General features: G+C 40.9%; 1 protein-coding gene across 1 annotated transcript in view; it reads right to left on the reverse strand.

Annotated features, from left to right (window-relative positions):
- FBN2 (fibrillin 2) overlaps nt 1–21446 on the reverse strand; it is a 180174-nt gene that overhangs the window by 129146 nt on the left and 29582 nt on the right. The window contains exon 6 of the mRNA XM_050912702.1: nt 9256–9453. Within this exon, the coding sequence (XP_050768659.1) occupies nt 9256–9453 (198 nt within the window). The remainder of the gene's footprint in view (nt 1–9255; nt 9454–21446) is intronic.

Genomic DNA, 21446 nt, shown 5'->3' on the forward strand with positions numbered 1-21446 from the left:
TTTAAGATACACTGAGATTGCAACATGCACATCCTGTAAAGAGCAGGAGCAACTTCATACTCAGTAGTTAAATCCTGTCACACTCTGACATCTAACGCATATTGAAATTATGATCTATTTTCCCATAGCAAGGCTTGCACATTCTACTGATTTCGACTTGTTCACATCAACTCCCGAACTAGGCTATCTGCTGATGTAAGCCTTCGACTTCAAAAATGTCAAGCATTCAAACTATGGACTGAGTGAGTCTCATCTAATCAGCATGTGACAAAGATACAGTTTTACTGAATACCAAGGGGGTTTGTGTTCCTTTAATAAAAGTCTCTGTAAATCTGATGTCATCAGCAGAAAGAAAAGCACTGAAAAGCATGAGCCAGATCCCTGTATTTGTTTCTAAAACCCTCAGAGAAAATATTTAATGCCAGTCTCATCTGACCTTTCTATTTCATTAAATGAAGCCTCCTCAGACAGGAGTTACCACACTCGAAGAACAACTGTTTCCTGATTTTGCTAATAGTCCTCTCTTGTTAAAATTTTTGTACCAGCCCCCCAGAGCTCCATCTCGACCCCTTTATTTTCTTCTTCACAATTTACCTCTGTGCAGTCACACCTGCTGTCGTTATTGCAGCTTCTGTTTATGCATAACTCACAGATCTGCCACCCTTTATTCCTTCTATTTGGATTAAACTCTCCATTCACTTTTCTCTGCCAGGATGAGTTTGGCACAGAAATTTTAATAGTTGATTTTATTTCCTTGCAGTATTGCAGCAAGTAGCAGTAGCAAGTACCTCAGTCACAATTTGTTTGTTCAGCATACCCCCTGGCTCCCTCCTAGAGTTTCTACTTTAACCAACTGCTGGAGGTTTTTTTGACCCCCTGTGAACAACACCGCTGTATCGCTTTTTTCTGAAATCTTCATACCTAGCTGTAGCGAAATCCTGTAGCTTATTTTTACAGACTATGTACCCTAATACGGAGTTTGGAAAGGTAAACAGTGTCTCCACAGTGTCAAGTGCTACATCCAGTCCCTTCATCCAGTAGAGTGGCCTGATAATTCAGGACAGGGTAGACAACACGCTATTGTTGTCTTTCTTAGGTCAGGACGAATTACCAGTACTCAGAGCTTAAAAGGGACTGTCTTGACTGTTGGAAGTAAAGGCAATGATTTTGTGGAACAAAGAAATTCTGCATCTCTCCTTTTCCACACGGAAAATCTAACTTTTCTTCAGCTGTTTGTGCCTTACCATCATCTTGTAACATCACGTGCTAACTCCTGCTGACATAAATACAATCAGATCTCCTTATATAGGAATAATATGCCAAAAATGTAGCAAAAATGATGGCTGTTTAAACTTCCTTTGTTCATCCATCACACAAAGTAGACTACCACATTGTTTCTATGCTTCCCAGTGGAATTCAGCAATGATGCTAATTGCTTAACTTAAAAATATTTGCCACACAGAATAAGCTGGCAGAAAAAGAAAACACAGTATTGTGGGCACGGGTGCTAAAGAGCTCTACTGATCTCTCACATAATTTAAATGAAGCCCCAGAAGCTATGCCAGGATCAGTCTGGCAGACAAGTTTTAAGAATTCATTATATCTGGCCAAGATCTTCGTCATACAAAGGAGTTTGACTTGGAAATTGTAACCAATGTGCATGCCTTCAGTACGCTGTTTCTGTTTATGGCATTGTTATGAAAAGAATGTCTAAAATATACTAATCACTTCAAGATGAACAGTAAAACATAAGCTGTTATACACAGAGGCCTATTTCCGACATAAAAGCACAATCAAATATTTCTCCTTAATATAATTTGGATGCATTAAGCAGTGTAAGCACAGAAAAACAGGAAAGCAAATATCTGAAATGAAGAAAAATGAAGCAATTTATTGTTGGTTAAAACTAATCTAAGTATTTTAAATAAAATAGATGCCTTCGCTAAGATAATGCTGTGAGGAGTTCCATAGAAGTGAATTTGAGCTAACAGCTTCCATTGTAGTTTCAGGTCAACCATACCACTGTATGAATGAAAACTGAAGGAACAATCCAAAAAGATGTTTCATCAAGTTTTAATTTCTAAGAATTAAAAATCTTACAACATCTTGATTTTCTCTCAATTTTTCAACTCAAGTTCATAGAGGACTCTTACCAAGAACTCTTATTGAGGAGACCTGAAGTAGAAATCCAGTTTGTTAGACTTGTGCATTTTTAAGCCACTGAACTATGATGCAGTGTAGGGGAAAGCAGCACTAAGAATAATGCTGCAATACATGGGGCCATCGAGATGACTGAAAGAGAAGGAATAGGGAAATAAAAGTGAGAAAAGGAGGACATCACCTAGCCTCTTTTGAAGCAGTAAGAGAGTAACTTGCCTGAAATCTTTTATAACACCATGAGCAACAGAAGCTGCCTGAACCAGGACGTTTTTCACAGAATCACAGACTAGTTGAGGTTGGAAGGGACCTCTGGAGGTTATCTGGTCCAACCGCCCTGCTCCAGCAGGGACACCTTCAGCAGGTTGCCAAGGACCACATCCAGACAGCTTTTGAATGTCTCCAAGGATGGAGACTTCACAATCTCTCTGGGCAACCTGTGGCAGTGCTCGGCCAGCCTCACAGCAAGAAAATGTTTCCTGATGTTGATGAGGATTTTCCTGTGTTACAGTTTGTGCCCATTGCCTCTGGGCACCACTTAGAAAGAGCCTGGCGCTGTCCTCTTTGCACTGTCCCTTCAGGTACTTGTATATACTGATGAGATCCCCCTTGAGCCTTCTCTTCTCCAGCCTGAAGAGTCCCAGCTCACTTGCCTTTCCTCAGAGGAGAGATACTCCAGTCCCTTCATCATCTTCATGGCCCTCTGTTGGACCCTCTCCAGTAGCTCCATCTCTCTCTTCTTCTGGGGAGCCCAGAACTCAACACAGCACTCCCAAGTGTGGCCTCACCAGTGCTGAAGACAGGGGAAGGATCACCACCCTCTACCTGCTGGCAATACTTTTCCTTCCACAGTCCAGGATACCATTAGCTTTCTTTGCTGCAGGGGCACACTGCTGGCTCATGTTCAACTTGGTGTCCACCAGGACCCCCAGGTCCTTTTCTGCAACGTTGCTTTCAAGATCTTCAGCATGCAGCAATACTGGGGCCTGGGGCTGTTCTTCCCCAGGTGCAGGACTTTGCAATTCTCTTTGTTGAAGTTCATGAGGTTCCTGTCAGCTCATTTCTCCAGCCTGTTGAGGTCCTTCTGGACGGCAGCATGACCCTCTGGCATATCAGCCACTCCTGCCATTTTTGTGTCATCTGCAAACTTGCTGAGGGTACACCCTGCCCCATCATCCAGCTCAGTAATGAAGATGCTAAACAAGACTGGACCCAATATTGAGCCCTGGGGTACGGTGCTAGTCACTGGCCTCCAACTAGACTTTGCGCTGCTGGTCACCACCCTCTGGGGCTGGCCATTCAGCCAGCTTTTCATCCACCTCACTGTCTGCTCATCCAGCCTGTACATCAACATCTTATGGGAGACAGTCTTAAAGCCCTTTTTCTGAATTACCCAACAGAAATTCTTGCTAACAAACACATACACACACACGAACAAATCCTGCTACCATATGCTTTTTGTTATTTTGTAAATAGGGAATTAAAGTACAAAGTTCTCCAGCACCACAGGGAATCACCTGTACAAAAATTCAGAGCAGATCATTCTAGTCAACTTTATCACTTTGCTAAGAAGGGTCTTACCTCTGTCACAGAGATCTGCTTATGCATGCAATGGCTGCAGCATCCCGGCTGTGCTGTCTCACACAGATTTTGGAAGCCATAAGATATGAGTACACAGAGACAGAACAGTACACAGACACTTCGTGATATCAGAAAAGAAACAAACCAAAAAAAAAAAAAAGTCACCCCAAATTACTTGAACCTCTGTTTATCCCCAGATTGACTGGGGAATGATTGATTGATCGATCAAAAAGGATTCTGCTCCGTTAATTTATTTCATTGTACAGATCAAAATCAGAACTCAAAGAACGGTGCTGATTTACAGCACCTGATTTCAGCCCATACACGAACCTCACGCCGCGCCGTTCCGACGTGTAACGCGCCGCCGGGAGGCGGCCCAGCCGCAGGCGCCGCGCTTCCGTCGGGGTGCGGCCTCCCCTTCCGCTGGGCCCCAGGCGGCCCGGCGGCAGCGGCGTGGCACCGCCAGGCGGTGAGCGGAGACAGCACGAGGTAGGGTGTATGAATCGCTCCCCGAGAGCCCGATTCGAGCGCTCCCGAGGAAGGGCGGGCCGGCGCCTTGGCGGTCTCCCCTCTGGTGGGACGCTGGGTACTTTCCGGGGAACTGAGTGATACCTGTTAGGTAGGTTATAAGGAATTTTGGAACAGAAGCAGAATAGTCCCCACTCGCAGGGTGGTGTAATTGTTATCCACTTAGTAAGTTCCTTATCCTAATCCACCTCACTTTGTACCTTGGACTCGGAACCTCATTCCTTCAAGGCATAGATAGCAGCAGAAGCCTGACCGCGACACAAAATGGCACAGCAAGCAGAGTCTGTGGATAACAGGGTCGAGGTTTCTGTGGGTAAGCATGGGACTGCCGCCCCCCCGGCCCCGGTTTGACAATGCTTGGGTCCGAGACCACTGGTCTGAGTGGGACCAGGTGAAAAGCCACACGGACCTGGCACAGGGAAGAGTTAAAGATGGAAAAGGTAAAGACATCATCTGTAAGATGTTGGGTGCATGCTATCATGCCAATTGTAATGAAAAGAAGTGATGGGAAGACAAAAAGAGAGAACTGCTTGCTCAAATTGAAAGGTTACAAGAGAAGGTGCAAAGGCAAGAGAGGCAGCTGATGATGCAAGGTCTAACTTTACAGAAACATAAAGAAGAGACGAGATTAGAAGATAAAATAGTACATATGGTCAGTGCTAACTTGGAGAAACAGGGTAGGACTGTGGATGCTCTTAAAGTGCAGGCCCTAATACGAGATCCCGAGCACTGGGATGGCAACATTTGGAACGACGCCAACGAGAAGCCAAGTGACTGGCCAGGCAATGGTGATGATACCGTGCAAGGAGTCTTCCCCATTATCAAACATGAGATACGTGGGGGGACAGACGGGAGACCTGCCTGGGATGTAGATAAGACCACTGCCTTTCCCCGCTTTGATCTGGCCAAGTTACAGAGAGAGTTCGGTAAATGGCCTGATGAGTCTGCAGTCAAGTGGGTCAAATGAGTTCGTGAGATGAGAGGTGATCGAATAGTTTTCAACCGAGAGGAAGCTCAGGAGGGAGGCTGGGGAGCTGGCATCTTTCTCAGTGTAGGTCTGGGAGCGCTATGTTCCCTGACCACTCGAGCTGTCTATTGGGCGGGGGGTGTCCCTAAACTAGAGTGAGGAGAACAACCGCGTATTCACGCTCACTCTGCTCAGGAATTGGCTAACGGACGAGTGCAGTTGGCTATTGTACAGTTTGTTGATCAAAGGGGACACAGTAACAACAGGGAAGCGTCAGACTCACCATTGTATCTGATGCCAAACCTCAGTAAACTGCGACCGCTCACACAAAGGTTGGGACCCAGTCTTAAATTAATCTTAATTAGTAGTGCCCATGCAATGTAAAACGGGCAAAACAATTGGGGAAGGTTCATAAACCAACTAACACAGAAGGCTAGAACAATAGGGTGCAATGAAGATGTCACCCGACCAAAACCCCCGAAAGAGGCCAGAACCCCCAAACAAGGTCCTGCGGGACCTCGGGTTCCTCAGGTGGGATGAGAGACGAGAAAGACCTTAGAACCAGGCTGTGGAGGGAAGGTTTAGACCTAGGTTTGTCACTAGAATTAACGCATAAGAAACCCACTAGCAGTTTTAGGGACCATGGTCCAAACTGCATGTGAAGCCGGCTGGTGTGGCAAGGATGCAGACCGCCCGTCCGCCAACCCGTTTTATAAAGACACCAGAGAGGCTCTAGACACTGTTTGGTGTGCTACCACCCTACTGGCGGAAAGCTAGTAATGCCCATACCCTGTCTGGTGTCCTGGGTATGGCAGCTTAAACTTTTCGAGTGGGACACAAAGGCGGGTCCACATGTCATTATCAGCCTGGGCCCTAACAGATTCCCTGTAAGATGTTTGATTGACACTGGAGCCCAAATTTCTTGTTTTCCCTCTGCCTTAATGGCAACCCTGGGTATCTCTCCCCATGCATGTGTTCACGTTCAAGGAGTGTGCAGCCAGCCTCTCAGTGTGCCCACTGCTTGCGTGGTGTTGCACCTTCCTGATGAAGAGACATTGCCGAGTTAAAGTTGCTTTTGTTCCTGACCTAAAACAAGCACTACAGCTCCACAAGCCTGATTGGGGAAGCCGCTTGTGGACAGCCCTGGCCAAAATAAATTTCCACTGGGGCACACACGGTCAACCAATTGGCAAGGCTTTTCCGCCTAGACTGCCCTTGCTGAACCTGTCAACTCCCCCGAGAGTGTCTCAAGACCTGCAGATTGGGCAAGCAGTATCTTTTAACCACCCCACTGAGGGGCTTAAACCAGGCCTCCTTTTGAGCATCCATAATAACATCTAGAGCATTCAGACTCCTGACAGCAAGACCCTAAAAATTCCCCACAAGTGGATCCAGGGGTAACCATCCGGCCTTTCCTCACCCAGACCATTTTCTTTTCTGTTCTGCAGGAATGTCATGGATCAATTCATGACTCAGAACGGCATAATTTGGTTCACTTGTATGGTACACGGTCCTTGTATTCCGCTGAGGCCCCGCCGCCAGCACGGCAGGAGTACTGGGTGGTGTTAATTGACTTACTAGAAGGAGTGGAGAGGTTTGCCCCTAGTGACCGGGTCAGTATGGCTTCGTGTATGTTTTTTGAATTTTTGGTACAGCTGTTCGGTGTGCAGCACTATACCTCTAAGATGGAGGCAGCAAATTACACTGCCCCCAGTGGTGGGCTAGACCAGGCTCTATTCCGGAACAGCTTGGTGTAGGGTTGCTGCCGGTAGCATGTGGCCAACCAGTTGCATTTTGAGTGGCGTCGCAGGCACCTGAACCATGCCAATATGAAGTGGCTTGGCCTCTTTTTCCTGACGGCCATTAGCACAGCCCCACAGACAGATGCTTCCGCTCAGAGAGGGCTTAAAAGTAAGGCAGTCTTGCAAATGGTAATGGATTTTGTGCAAGATATGGGCATTAATGATGGTCTGTTTTCTGCCTGTATTGCCACTCCGACATCAGCTGAGAGCTCGCCTTTACACCTTTATGGCTCAGACATTGACATATCAGAATAGCAAACATTTCCAAAACAGCAGCTCCCCTCAATACCACTGAAGGTGTCCAGGTGTGTTGTATACCTCTAGCTTCAGGTCCCATGCGCTTGAGCCTAAACGACAGTGAAAGCTGCCTGGAAGGGGTAGATGGCTGGACCACCCCCAACACCACCCATATTTGGGACTGGGATTGGACCACGCCAAGCAGTGGATTTAATTTAACCCACTTTAATGCATCAAAGCCTAACATCTCTGTTTCCTATACAATGCAAGACTGTGATATGACAGACCCAGGCGAAACATGCAACGGTACTCTGTGGAACATTGACTGGTTCAATTTAGAAGCGGTAAAACAGCGACTCCCACACTCATTTCAAATTCCTTGGTTTCAAATACCAGATGTTTCCTGGTACATCCACTTAGGAGGAAAACGAAATCTAAGTGGGCCCACGCAGTGAATTACTCTAAGGTCCAAGAGTTTAAACTCATCAACCCACCTCAAGAGAAGTGGGCCCTCTGGTCTCATACTATACATCAGGCTTCATTCATGTGGGAGAAGAATGCTTCTGTGGTGGTATGGACACCCCCGGGTATGGTATGGCTGTGTAGTGATGAATATGCCTATCTCAACTTTAATTGGTGGAAAAATGAAATCTGGGAAAATGCCTGTCACCCAGCCACCTGCACCCTAGGTACCATTCTGTTTTGCCCTGGGCAATGGATGCCCCATACGTTGTACCCCTTAACTGGGCATAACTACCAGGTAAAGCGAGAAACACTTACTTGGGAAGAAATGAGTGTGGGTCAATGGCTGAAATCTATGATGGGATGGGTGGGTGGCTGGTTTATTCCAGATAGCAACATTAAGAGTAACATTATCATCGGAGATACCCTCGTCCAACTGGGACGTCTGGCCAACAGTGCCAGAACATCCTTCACGTTGGTCAACACACAATTGCAAGCCACTGCCAAGATGATACTACAAAACAGACTGGTGCTAGATGCCCTCTTGCTCAAACAAGGTGGAGTGTGCGGACTCATCAATGCAACAACAGACTGTTGTGCCTCAGACTCTGAACCTTATTCCTTCAAGGGGTAGATAGCGGCGTAGGGTCTGACCGCGGCAGCTACTTGGTTTCCATTGCTTCTTGGGAAGGTTCTAAGACAATACAGCCTGTATTGTCAACTGACCATGTGCGCCAGCCTGTAACAGAAAAGTAGTACATTCTCCTTCGGGAGTTCTAGTATCCTCTGTTATTGCCTTCTTTATGCAGTTTGTTCTAAAATTTAGCCAAGCAGCTACAGCAGAACAGATATCTATCTTTAAGAATAGGTGGATTGCAGTAACAACAGAATGGAAGAGCAGGAAGTCTCTTAACATCATGGAAAGAGACATTGGATAAGGCAAGAAGGTTCCCATTTCTCAAACATTTTATGAATCTAAACATAGAAGACTGCAGTCCTTCCTTACTCATGCATTTTTCTAGCCCTGTACAAATAATCCAAACAGAGCATCCAGAAGGTTCACTATGTGCTTTATCTAAATGATGGGATTAAAAAAAAGAAGGTCTCTATAATAACTCCCAACCACTTCAGGAAGAAAACAACTCAGTAGCAAGAAATAGTGAATTTTTCAGTAGAATGAATGAAGTATATATTAGTTAAGGGCTACAGCAACATAAGCCCGTTGCCTGATTGGTGCTCTACTGCAGTATCTGATGGCTGTGCTCAACAGCCATTCTGACCTTTTCATGCTCTGTATTTACGGCTCCTTGACTGGCATTCATTTTTTCCAGGCACTTGAGTTTTGTTCTGTATGTACACTAGCTAAAATCTGGAAGCAGCAAAGCATATCCGAATTTTATCAAAAGTAAGACAGAGAACACACACAAGGAAAACAGTGATTTTGTTTTAAGTGGACGCAAGGTTTTCAAGATGCATATCAGCAACACAACAGTTATGCACAATTTAAACCAGAAGGCTTACCTTGACATGCTCCAGTGCGAATATTAGGGATGAAGCCACGACGGCATGGCTGAGGCTGAGCAGGGCACATTTCACAGGGGTGACCCCATGCACGCCCAATGGTTGCACAACAGAGGGTTTTTGTGCAAACAATTCCAGTTAGCTGGCCCTGACACATCTGGTTGTTAACTTGTGTGAAGCATGGGCCTGTTCTGTAATCTGGAAAAAAGGACAGGTCACTGTATTATACAAGACAGCATACTAGTAACTATAGAAGAAATCAATTTTTAATCCAGTAGATACCTACATTAAGAAAATTCCAAGAGGACCTGGAAATCTAAGTTATGTTACTGCTTACAGAAGTAGCATGACACCTTCCACTGAAGATAATGATTTTCACAAGGTTATCTTATCTTTCAATTTATTTCTTTCTGATAGATGCAAGTAATGAAAGGCAGCTGGACCCAAAACTGATCTGTGCATTGACAATGTATCCAGTAAAATCCATAATAAGTGAAAGAGTTTTACAAACAAACAAACAAGCAAACAATCAAAACAGCAGATCAGATTAAGCAAGCAAGTACTGGGACATGGTTTTCTTGTTCCTAAGTTACTTCATGGCAATTCGTGAGAGGGAACTACAGACCACAGCGGCCACACATTTGTTCATTCCACATTGATCAAGGTCCATGCCAGTGACCATCATAGAATCAACATTCCTGCTGGAATGCTTAGTGTGAAATAGTGCTACCTACAGAGGACTAATTGGTAAACCACCATTTGTTTTCAGAGGAATAACATGAGATAATACAACCTATTCAAGCTATATTGAGTACACTGAATATATCATACAAACTATATGAAAATATACTCCTAGTCAAATTCCTGTAAACAGTTAACTCATTAAGGTTCGACCTGTATAAAGAGAAAGATTTTTTGACCTTATGAGGCAAGACAAACTGGGAACAACAATTAACTGAAATTCTCTAGGAACAAATGAGAAACAGATGGTTGCTCTAAGCCAGATTTCGTATCCTTATGGAAACTTTAAGAGGGGGGGAAAAAAGAAGAAAATGCAAAGCTTCCACTCAGACTCAGTCATGTGAAAGAAGGCGTAACAGTGGGGTTACGGCTGCTCTCCCTGCTATCCTGTCCTGTTCTTTTTTTCCTACTGAAAACAGACTCCAGTACTGATATGTGGATCACACACGGTCTGCCACACACTTTCATTAGTGTGCAATTGGTCTTACAACCAAGCTACAAAGGGGACAATTGATGCCTTCTAGAATTTGATACTTTCACCCTGAAGAATAAAAATAAGAGCTTTGACATGTTTGGAAAGGGAGAAAATGGTCTTCCCAGTGAGACCTCATATTAACTTTTCTTTGCACTAAAACACAAGGCTCTTAAAGTAAAAGGTAACTCAAATAGAAATAAGTGTTCTGCTCCCTATCTTTGATAAGGTTCATTCAGGTATCAGTCTGGGAAAGACTTTTGCACAGTTATTTATACACATTGGCAGTTAATTTCAACTGGGCTGTTCACTTTAAATAACGTTAAGCAAGCACATAAGTATCCACAACAAAAATGCCCAACAATAAAAAGAGATTAAAAGATCTTAAATATTGGTAAGGAGTGTGAATTTTAATCTTTCTTAATTTTAATTAGAAAATAATCTTCAGGCTTATACTTTTGAGCTTCCCCTGTGTCCATCAAGCCACAAAGATAGTACTTTTAGTAAAATACTTACAGTATAAAAAGAAAATCCTGTCCATTAGAAAAAGGTTTCAGTGATCTTTCATCTAACATACTGGAAGACAAGCAGCTTTACAATAGTCTCAGTTTAATTACGTCCAAGGCCCTTCCCAAATCAGAGAGAGCTGAATTTTTAACATAAAATACAGATCCTGATGACTGATAGCAGAAGACAGTGATCTCATCAAGCTATAGCCTCATATGAGAATGACAAATAGTTGAAACACAAACTCCAACCATCAAAGGTTTAAATTCCAGTAACTCACTGTAATCTTGTCTGGATTTTATTTAAGGGGTAATGGTAAGAAAAAGACTCCATCACAGATTATGACTGTATACTTCTTTCATATAAAGTTTACTCAGGTGTCACAAAGATTGAGGGGAGTATGTGATAGACTGCATTTAACCTGCAAATCACCAGCAATGGTCAGCCTGCTATCAGAAGAAAAACAGAACTGCTCAGAATTTAAGAACTGAAAGAAATGGAATTAAGTCCTGACGCCGGTGAAAACAAATGGGAATTTGGCTATTGAATTCAATTACAACACTATCTCATTCTTGGAAAACAGTATTGCACTCTGTAGCAAATAGCTGTATTATAATTTATTGCCTCATAATATCTGTAAAAGCATTCTCTATGTCACACAGCAAAAGTAATAAGCTTCATATGCATGGAAAAAGCTTTTACTACTGCTCAGTGAGCAGACTCCCATTCTAATGTCAACTAAGTTATATACACCACTAATATGATAGTAATACAAATGATTAAAAAGAGTCCACTCATTGCATTTTCTCATTAATGACTGCATTACAAATAATAGGCAGATTCTGGGAAAGTCTGTGGTCTACTCTAGGATTGTTTCACTGTAACCTGCGCATTGCAGAATTTTTGCCCAAGTGATGATTGCAGTCAGATCAATAAAGATTGAGTCTTTCCTGAAAATTAAGATTGATTTTAGGCTCCTCATGAATAAGATTCTCAAAAACATGAAGCTGAAAAAGACAAAAGGATGTGTGTGGGTAAACCTGAAAAGACCATTTACAAGCCACTAGCAACACTGAGAGTCCCATTATAAAATATAATCAGTATCAGAAGAAAGTAAGATTTCCAGTAGTGCAAGGGAGCAAGATCTCTGGATCCACACAGATCTGTATGGGAATACCAAATCCTGTCCTACTTCTGAAGTTGTATTCTGCATCAGCCCAGGTAGGCATGGATCTATTCCTGGAGGGCTACTCAATGCGCAGTTCCTCTGCAGAACTTAAGCAGGATGCCTGGTCATGCATTCGTGACTCCATGCACTCAAATGGAGTCCAGTTCTTCATGGGGGAAGGCCCCCTACAATGAAATCACATAATGATTTATTATGCATCCTTAAAATTTCTAAAGCTTGCATTCACCAGGACTGATAATCTTGACATCCCAGCTCACTCTGGAATTCCTATTCAGAAAATTAGTAGTTCTGCTGGACAATATTGTATTTTTATAGCATCTGTTCTCCAAGGTACACTTTCTTATAGGACCAATCTTTGGTTAACATGAAGCAATTACAGTAGGAGTAGAAATACAAATTATGTATTTTTCTGTTTAATGGCTGGTGATCCATAGGAATATTCTGGCCAAAGATCTTCCATGTTAAGAAGTTTGGAATTCAATCAGACAAGATTAAATGTGGAACTTAAACTTGAGTTGTGAATTGTATTTGAGTTCCACGACCTTCCCGTAAGACATAAGATGATTATGTGTATACTCTGTCAACCCTAATAATGAAAAGTTCAGTTTGGAGGGTGTGTTTGAAAGAAAGATAAGAGAATATAACCAGGCTACAAAGATTGTTTGTGCAAGAGAATATGAATGAGTTAGATACGAGAAGGAGTGATACCAATACACCCATTGCTTAATATATCCTATTAAGTAAGAAACATATGCTCTGGAAACCTGTATATATAGGCCTACCTGTGCCTTAATAAACAGAGAATGCATAAATCATAATGTTCAGGTTCTATTACAAAGCAACTTCCATCAGTGTAAGCCTGCAGGAAAGCATTTAAAAATCTGACTACTGCAACTTAAACAGCAGAAGAACAAATGAAACTATTACTAAACTTTCAGGTAGATTTACAAATAAAAATAAATTCAACCCAAAATGCTGAGATCCTGAATGATACTTCAGACTAATGACATATAAGCAACAGATCCTGAGCTCCTAAGAGAATGTGCGGCTTATATGCCCTTGGGCTACGGAAGCAGAAACCTAGCAGCAGACCATTTCCAGATAGCAACAGGGACATACCCTGCTATCTGCACCCGGCAAGAGTGGTTCTTTGCACAGCTATGGCAACTGCATTTCAAACGGGATGCTGGAAAACTGGAAAAATTATGCAAAGACTCAGAAGAATAATTTAAGATTTCAGAGACGTGCTTTACAGGAATATTAATATTTTAAAATAATATTGCAAATAAATATATTATCCATAACAAATGTATCCATTTTAAAAATCTCTATCCATTCAGTTTATCCAGAATGAAGTCCAAAGGTAAAGAGTCTGAGTAATAGCTGATCTTCTATCCTAAGAAGAAAATGTAAGATTTTACAATATGAAGTGAAGGCAGGCATGTTCAGGCTAATAGTAAAGTACAGCTGTTTACATAAAGGTCTCTAGTCACATAGCATATTTTTACTTATGGGAAGCAAACATACTAAAACTAGATGCCATTCTGAAGATACTTTGTAGTTTCAAATGAAGCTGTGGATTTGATTCAGAAATTACCATGTGAGATTCTATGGTCTGTTTTATAGAGTCAGTCAGACTATATTATTGTAATGGTTTATCTGACCTTAAAAGCCCTGAGTTTATGAGTCAATCATCTTTTCCATATTGGTTTTCTTGTCTTATTGTTAGGTGTTTCTTCATTTGCTCCATTCCCAGCATTGCTGCCGGAATACTTTTGCCAGAAAGAACGTATGTTAGAACATATGTTATAAATCATTTGTTGCTTAGAACGGGTAACTGCTTAGGTGAAAGAAAGTGATTTTCAGCACATATATGTTACGCATTTTTTTTAACCCCAGAAAATTATATTCATTATGCACCATGACTTGAAGAATGACAACCTTTATCAACAATCCAAATTGTTAATATAATTAAATTTAATAAGAAGTACTTTTTTCTTGGCATCAACAAAAAAACCCTGGAAATAGCATACTGGGCTTCTAAATTTAACTATACTACAGTATGTCTATTCTTTCATAGAAGTGTGCACTCTGTATTCACAAATGGGACTATCCAACTATCACAGTTCTTGGGATCTTTTTCATTAATTCCTTTTGAAAAAATTGTAAGTCTATTCTAATTCTACCTGTAATTTAAAGAAAGCTATTTGACAGGGAGCCTGCCACAAGGATTAGAAACATAAGAATTCTAGTGTTGGTTATGGTCCAATATCCATCTATTTTGTTTTTCTTCCTGTACCTCTAGCCAAAACCAGATGATTCAGATGAAGGTGTAAAAGCGTGCTGTAAGTAGACATGGGATAATCTGTCTGCCACATTAAGTTTCCTGCTGGTGTCTAACACCCAGTAGCTCAAAACCTGAAACACAATGTTTAACATCCCACCTACCATTTGTTGTCACTCAGGACAAAACATTAAAATATTTTGGTACACATATAAGGATCAAATTTCTATCTGATTTTTGTCACAGTCTTAGCCTCCACAGTTTCATACTTTGTTAACTAACTACTCCTGCCCATGAAAATTTTACCTCTTCTCAGGTAACTAAAAAGAGAAGAAGTGAGACATAAAGAAAAGTAAAAAGGCAGCTAGACATGTTGGACTGTCCATTGCAGGTTATCTGGAAGAATATGAAAACTTGAAGTTTCTTTTCAAGGGAGAGCACAGACTAAAATTTTAACGGAAGGCTCCCAATACCAAAATACTGTGTCTGTGTAAAGCCCAACAGTACTAATCGTGGTGCAGTGGCAGTCTCCTGCACCTACATAAAGCCTATGTAAAAGCTCCAGAAGGGTAAAAGGACATAGACTGCAGTGCTGGAGCAGCATATTATCACAAATCCTGTATTTCATGTCTGTGAGTGCTAAAAGATTAGTAGGAAGGAACTGTGAAGTCTCTTCCATCGTTTTTATTTAAACAAAACTCCATAGAACCATAACTAAATAAGGAAGCAATGTGTCTGGAAGTAAATATTTTTAACTATAATCTATTGAATATTGATACTTCTATTACTAAAAATAAAATACTGAAAACATTAAGCACGTTGATCAGTATGAATCACATGAGGAGTGAGTAAAGGAAGAGGTCTGAGATACGCCCTCCCACCCCTGTCAATTAAAGAACAAAACCTAATACTTGTTAAATCTGTTTCACTTCCTTACAAAGCAAATTTGCCTTTCATAAGCACTTTTTACAGAACCTCTCTCCCATAAGTATGATTTAGCAAATATTAATGAAGGGATGAGAAGATAAGTCATTTCAACTTCTACCACCTCACTTGCAGGCTCAAGTATAGTAAATAGCTTAGTATTATTAATGATACCTCAAAAGTCCATTTCATACATCAGCATTATTAGATAAACAACCTAACACATGGGACCTGAATGCTTGAAAGTAGTACCTGCTGTTAGGGTTACCAGGAACTTTATTCCCTTCCAAAAGAAAAATTAGCACAGTGGGTGAAAGTCTAAGAGACTGGACTCCATATCAGGGAACCTTCAGAGTGGAGAGATTAAGTCTATAATGGCAAAGATCTGAAGTTAAATTCACCTTGCTAGGAGATGCTCCAACAGGAAACATGCTGGAGAAGCAACTGTCTTTATTACACCTCTGATAGGATGCTCCAGCAAATTTTGCCATAATTTCCACTAGCGTTCAGAGGTCACCAGAAACCTGAAACTTATTTTTGATGCTTGTTGTAGCACCTGCTCTTTCAAAGAAACTGTATCTGAATTTTCCCCTTCGCAATGTGAAATCTAAATGTTTCCATAATTAAAAGTATAATTGAGCTCCATCTTCCTGCAACGGGAAATCCCACAATGTGTGACTCCTACCATAGTATCAGCAGGATGGGAAGAGCGAGGCATACCCCATTCTCCCACTGATTCTGCTTAAATGACAGTGTTGCCCAGACCTTGTGTTTCAAAAAGATGGGACATCAGGGCTTTCCTTGATTAACTTTTCCTCTGAGTATGAAAGGGTTGGTAATACTCATAGTTGTACTTGAGTTCAGACCACAAATCTGAAGTGTATGCATATGCAAATATTATTCTTCTTGTTCAACTCCAACATCTGCAGATCATAAGTCACAGTATGCAAAAAGATATTTAAACATTACAAAGGTATATATGTTTGTTTTATTAAAGATTATCTAAAATTGTTTTTCCTTCAATATTTTAATCATCCTAATATGGAAAATTGTTCTTTTTGCAGTAATGCTTAGCTGCCAACACTGAGGGTTCACCATGAGGGAGGTTTCAAAGGTAACAAGAAGTTAGATGAATTGTACTGATTCAGGCTTGATATAAATAAAAAGCATTTTTTTCAAAGGTGACATCCAACAAGTTACGGAAAAAAGATTGTTGGCTGAAAATGAGAGGTAGTCTCTTGGAAAATGAAAGAGACTTGGCAAAGCTATTAATTTCTCTTGGAAAAAATAGTCTATGGGCAGTACAGCTATTTAGACTACGAAGTTCACATAAACCAAAGCCTGAATAGTAAAGTCTGAGCCTCCTTCCTCTGACTTTTTTTTTTTTTAAGAAAACTTGGATGTCAAGTCCTTAAATTAAGTATTTAATACAATTCAGTTTCTGATTACTGTAAACAATGAACATCAAAGTCTTTTAAACATTTTAAATTGTGGATAACTCAAAGTTGAGAGACATCCCCAGAAGGTTCTTTAGTCATTGTATGAAGCAATGGTTTTTATAAAATTTATTTTGATATGTAATAGTGAAGAGGAGCAGTTTAGTTGAAAAAGGTTTTGAACATTTATGTTAAATATATCATGAAGGCTTGAACATTTTTATACAGCTGACAGCTTTCATTTTCAGGTTGAATTTTTACTACAGTTCTACTGAACCCACATGACCGTTTCTGACCAGCTCTTGCGATGCAATACTTTCCATCACACAAACTCCTGTGATTGATTAGGCAACTTAATATACACATGTTAATTAAAAAGGGAGTGGAGGGCAGCTCTAAATGAAAGAAGAAAAAAGAAAAAGCATGTTTAATGCAGCAGTCTATGTGGGCTTTGTAGCTTTTAGCAAAATTCCAGTTTCCACCAGTACTGCTGTCATGTCCACTCAAAGCACATTCTCATTTTCCTCTTGCTGGAACAGTGAAAGCAGGTCTTTTCCAAAAACAACATTCCAGGGTTTGCACACCCATTTTAATATAATTGATATTCTGTCAGTTTTAAGCAGATAAAGTATTAGTATAGTATTATCTGCAGACCTTAAAACTCTTTTTTTTTTAATTACAAGTAATTCATTCTTACATACCTAAGCACATGGGAAAGGATGGCAAAGTACCAGATAATCAACAATATTTCTGAAATAAAATGCAATTTTCTGTAATCAATCTAAACATTGAAGAAAATGGTTCTAATATTTTAAGCCACAAAACATTTTAAAAAATATACACACACAAAAAGCAGAGAAAGATAGAAACATGGAAATACCTTGCTTTTGTCATTTACGGAATTCGGTTGCTTTCAGAAGCAAAGTATTGCCATACACTTACAAACTTATTGGAAGAAACTGTTGCCATGTGCAACTGCAGCATCGTACACTGACTGCTACAAAATTTCAAGTGTAGAATAAAAGCTAGGAAATAAATATACCTCAATCTGGGTTCCAGCGAGGTCTCCAATTTTGATTTGTTTGGATCTTCTTGTAAATGTCTGTATTTCCTTATACTTCCACAAGCTCTGCTACTATATAAAGTCTGCATCCAAGTTTGGATATTGGACTCTAATGAAATACCTCTATGAGCAAATACTTAACACACAAGCTGACACACAAAGAAGTATTAATCATCAGTTATTACAAGAAGTTACAGGCTGAATTACCCCTGTGCAAAGTGTGATGGAGATAAGAAATCACAAGAATAATTTTTTGCAAGATTCAGCAATTCACACCTACTATCCTATTATTAGCTTCTTACATCTTTACTTTGCTGAGATGTCTACAAAATTTAAAGCAGTGAAGTAACTCTGTGTATCATCCTGCCTACTTCTCTCTCCTCTTATGTTTCTCCTTTGAGTTAGAGGAATTGCTAGCATACAGTCATTCTGGTCCACAACTAGGCTCCTTCAGAACTACAGCACAACAAATAATACCCATCCCCAAAGCCCCAAGCCTCAAAACTTTAATGGAAGGGAAGCCAGAGATTTGCCTCTCCACCATGCAGTCAAGGGTAAGACCTGAGTCCACCAAATACCAGAAGACCAGAGTGAAGCCAAGGCCATTTAAATCCTCACTGGGAGAGCACGCTGTACTACCGACAAAGCTTTGTAGGTGGAACAGGGGAGTGCGGGAGGATTTTCTGTTACAGCCTGACAGCTGGATGTTTGATTTTCAGTGACAGAAAGGATTCTCCTTACCTCTGTTCAAACTCCATACCCTGCACAAAACCTTGTATTCAGATTTCATAGACAAGATAAGATTTGCCCATATGATGAAAAGAAAAAGATATTACTCATTACAACTTGGACTCTGAAAAGCCGCACAAATGCACATTATATTCTTTAATTCCTTCATATCCCAACAATTAAGAAGTCAATACCTTGCTATATGCCTGCAAAGAAAATATGCTACTTTTCTGCACCATAAGATGAAAACTTTAATTACATCTTCCACAGGTTTTTGGTTCCCTGCCCCAGGGAATCAGTGCTATTCAGTTCAACCTCAAAGAAACAGAATCCCTTGTCAGCAAAGAGGAAATCTAAAGATTCAGGTCTGCAGATGTGATAAAATTCTAAGAGTATTGAAGAATAGTGTAAAGAACATGGTGTAGACTCCCCCACCCTCACCCCCCAGCTCTGGAGTTCAGTGTCATTACTCATGCTAGAAATCAATCCCACTAATGAAAGTGAAGCATTTTATACTGATTAAGACTACCCACATAGAGAAGGGTTTGCAGAACAGGTCCACAGCAAATACTTAATTATTCTCAGAAACTCCGATCTCACCATGGTATGTTGGGACATATTTCAGTTAGCCCAGTGCGAAAGAGCTGTCAGGACAATTTAAAGGTCAAATGTACAGTTTTCTGTAGCTGCAAATTTAAAAGCAGCTAAATGTAACTTAAACTTTTGTGGTAGGTGGAGAAGTGGTCTAATGTTTTTTTCAACCCTCTGGCAATCTGCGTACTACTTTGTGAGGTCAAAAATAAGAGGGAAGACATAAAAGGAGATGATGTTTACATGTTAGCCCCCAGCTGGCCACAACCCCGAGTCAGAACAAAGTTAGGCGCCATAAGGCATCATGGAGCCTCTGCTGAAGTTAGGTAAAAGTGAATGACTGCAGCCATGGAGTCTCTCCCATTAACCGTATTCTTCTTAGTACCCATTTTAGGAAGGCCTTCAGAATGCATCCATACTCTCAAAAAGAGGAGGGAAAATATTTCATAAACAATTTCTGCATAAATTAAGAAAAGCATGCAAAAAGCCTCAGCAGATCAGAAACCCTATTAAAACCACGGACATGCAGCTGAATGCAATGTTGTTAATTGTTAACGTAAGTAGGAGAAACAACTGTTTCACACATTGCTCTTAGAAAAAAAAAACACATTGAGCTTGCAAGAAACATTTCCCCAGATGACTGTCCAGACTATCCTGATACTTTGTTTGAGTTGATAATAAACTAAAAACCCAGCCAGTTACTAGAGTTCTCTCTGTGGAGAGGCAGAAGCATAGTTTCCTCTTCTTCAGATCTCTGGTTTTTGTTCAGCAAAACAAAAGAGCTTTAGAGATTTACCTCTTTGGCTTATATAATATTTTCAGTGGGACATTATACAGCTGGGTATCTTTTAATAATCAAAATATAGGGCAGAAGTTAATTCAGAGGATTCATTTCTTCTCTCAATAAAGAAACGACTTACTGCTGTTTCTCATATACCAAGCTATTATTCTGAGGTGGAATAAACCAGCTTACTTTTGGCACTCTAGTATTTTGCGAGCCTGGACGCAATGTGCTCTTGATTGGCTTCAGCAAACTCTATCCCTGATAATACCTGGATTACTCTTTTCCATATAATTTTATTAGAGTAACCATAGCTTTTAAGACATTGCATAACTAATGCTTATGAAGACAGATATGGTTGAAAATTTAAAGCAGATCAAATTTAAAGAATTTTAAACCTTCATATTTCATTCATTTTAAATTGAACAAGTTTAAAATTAAACATTTTCTTTGATACATAATTGCCATGCCATACTTCACAGTCAAAATCATTAAAACTGTAATTCTAAAGTCCAATATGCTTTTCACCGGTTACATGAAGCTTACTTTTCAAGCTGAGTAACAGACACATCTTTGTTGTGGAAGGTGGCAAAGCTGAGCTACATGAGCATGCAGACCACACCTGAACAAGACGTAAACAGCATGTGGCAATAATGGGATAAGATTGTGAGGCTGATAGGACAGGAATGTATATAAGTTATAGAGGCTGTTAATATGTTTTGGAGGGCTTTAAGGACTTTGTTTAGCTGCTTAAAAGTAGTCATTCATGATAAAGCAGAACTCATAGCTTACTTAATGCTTTTGTTTAATGTTCACCTATTCTCTGATTGGAGGAATAAGATTTGGAAAGCCCCAGAGCCAGTCTGAGCCAGGAAAAGGAGACACAGTAACAACTAGCCTATAAAAAAAAAGGGAAAGAGAAAGAACTTGCCTAGAGATGAGAAAAAGGACCCCATGAGAAAGAAGAAGACCCCAGACCCAAATATTACTATTGGACCAGACTATGGTGTGAGGGGCGGGAATTTAGGTTGTAAGGGTATAATTGCCCACGGATTTTAGTGTTTGGGGTCCCTCTCCAGAGGCACCCAGCTGGAGCTGTCTAAATTTGTGCACCATGAAGAGAATAAATTACGCTTTTTATTTTGAAGGCCTTGATTAGAGATTCTGCTTCGGGGAACGTAGGGTCGAGCCTGAGGGAAGAAGAAGTGCCCGACGGTGAGTGTGTCTGAGGAGCTGAAAAGGGCACCCATCGGCTCACCCGAGTCGCCCACTGCGAAGGGAGTCTGGGCTGAGCAGTTAAAGTCTCAGGTGGTGTGTGTGCAACTCCTTGATTGGTGTGTGAATGCTCGGGCAGCAGCTTCTCCCTTAACAATCTTACAGCCTCTATCTTTCAGTTTCCCTTTTTAGTTCTTCTAGACCGGTTCAGTGCTACAGCGTTTAGGTAGCAAAACCAGAAGATCTGTATTTAAATGCA

The sequence above is a fragment of the Gymnogyps californianus genome, chromosome Z (genome assembly GCF_018139145.2).
Source record: "Gymnogyps californianus isolate 813 chromosome Z, ASM1813914v2, whole genome shotgun sequence".
NCBI lineage: Eukaryota > Metazoa > Chordata > Aves > Accipitriformes > Cathartidae > Gymnogyps > Gymnogyps californianus.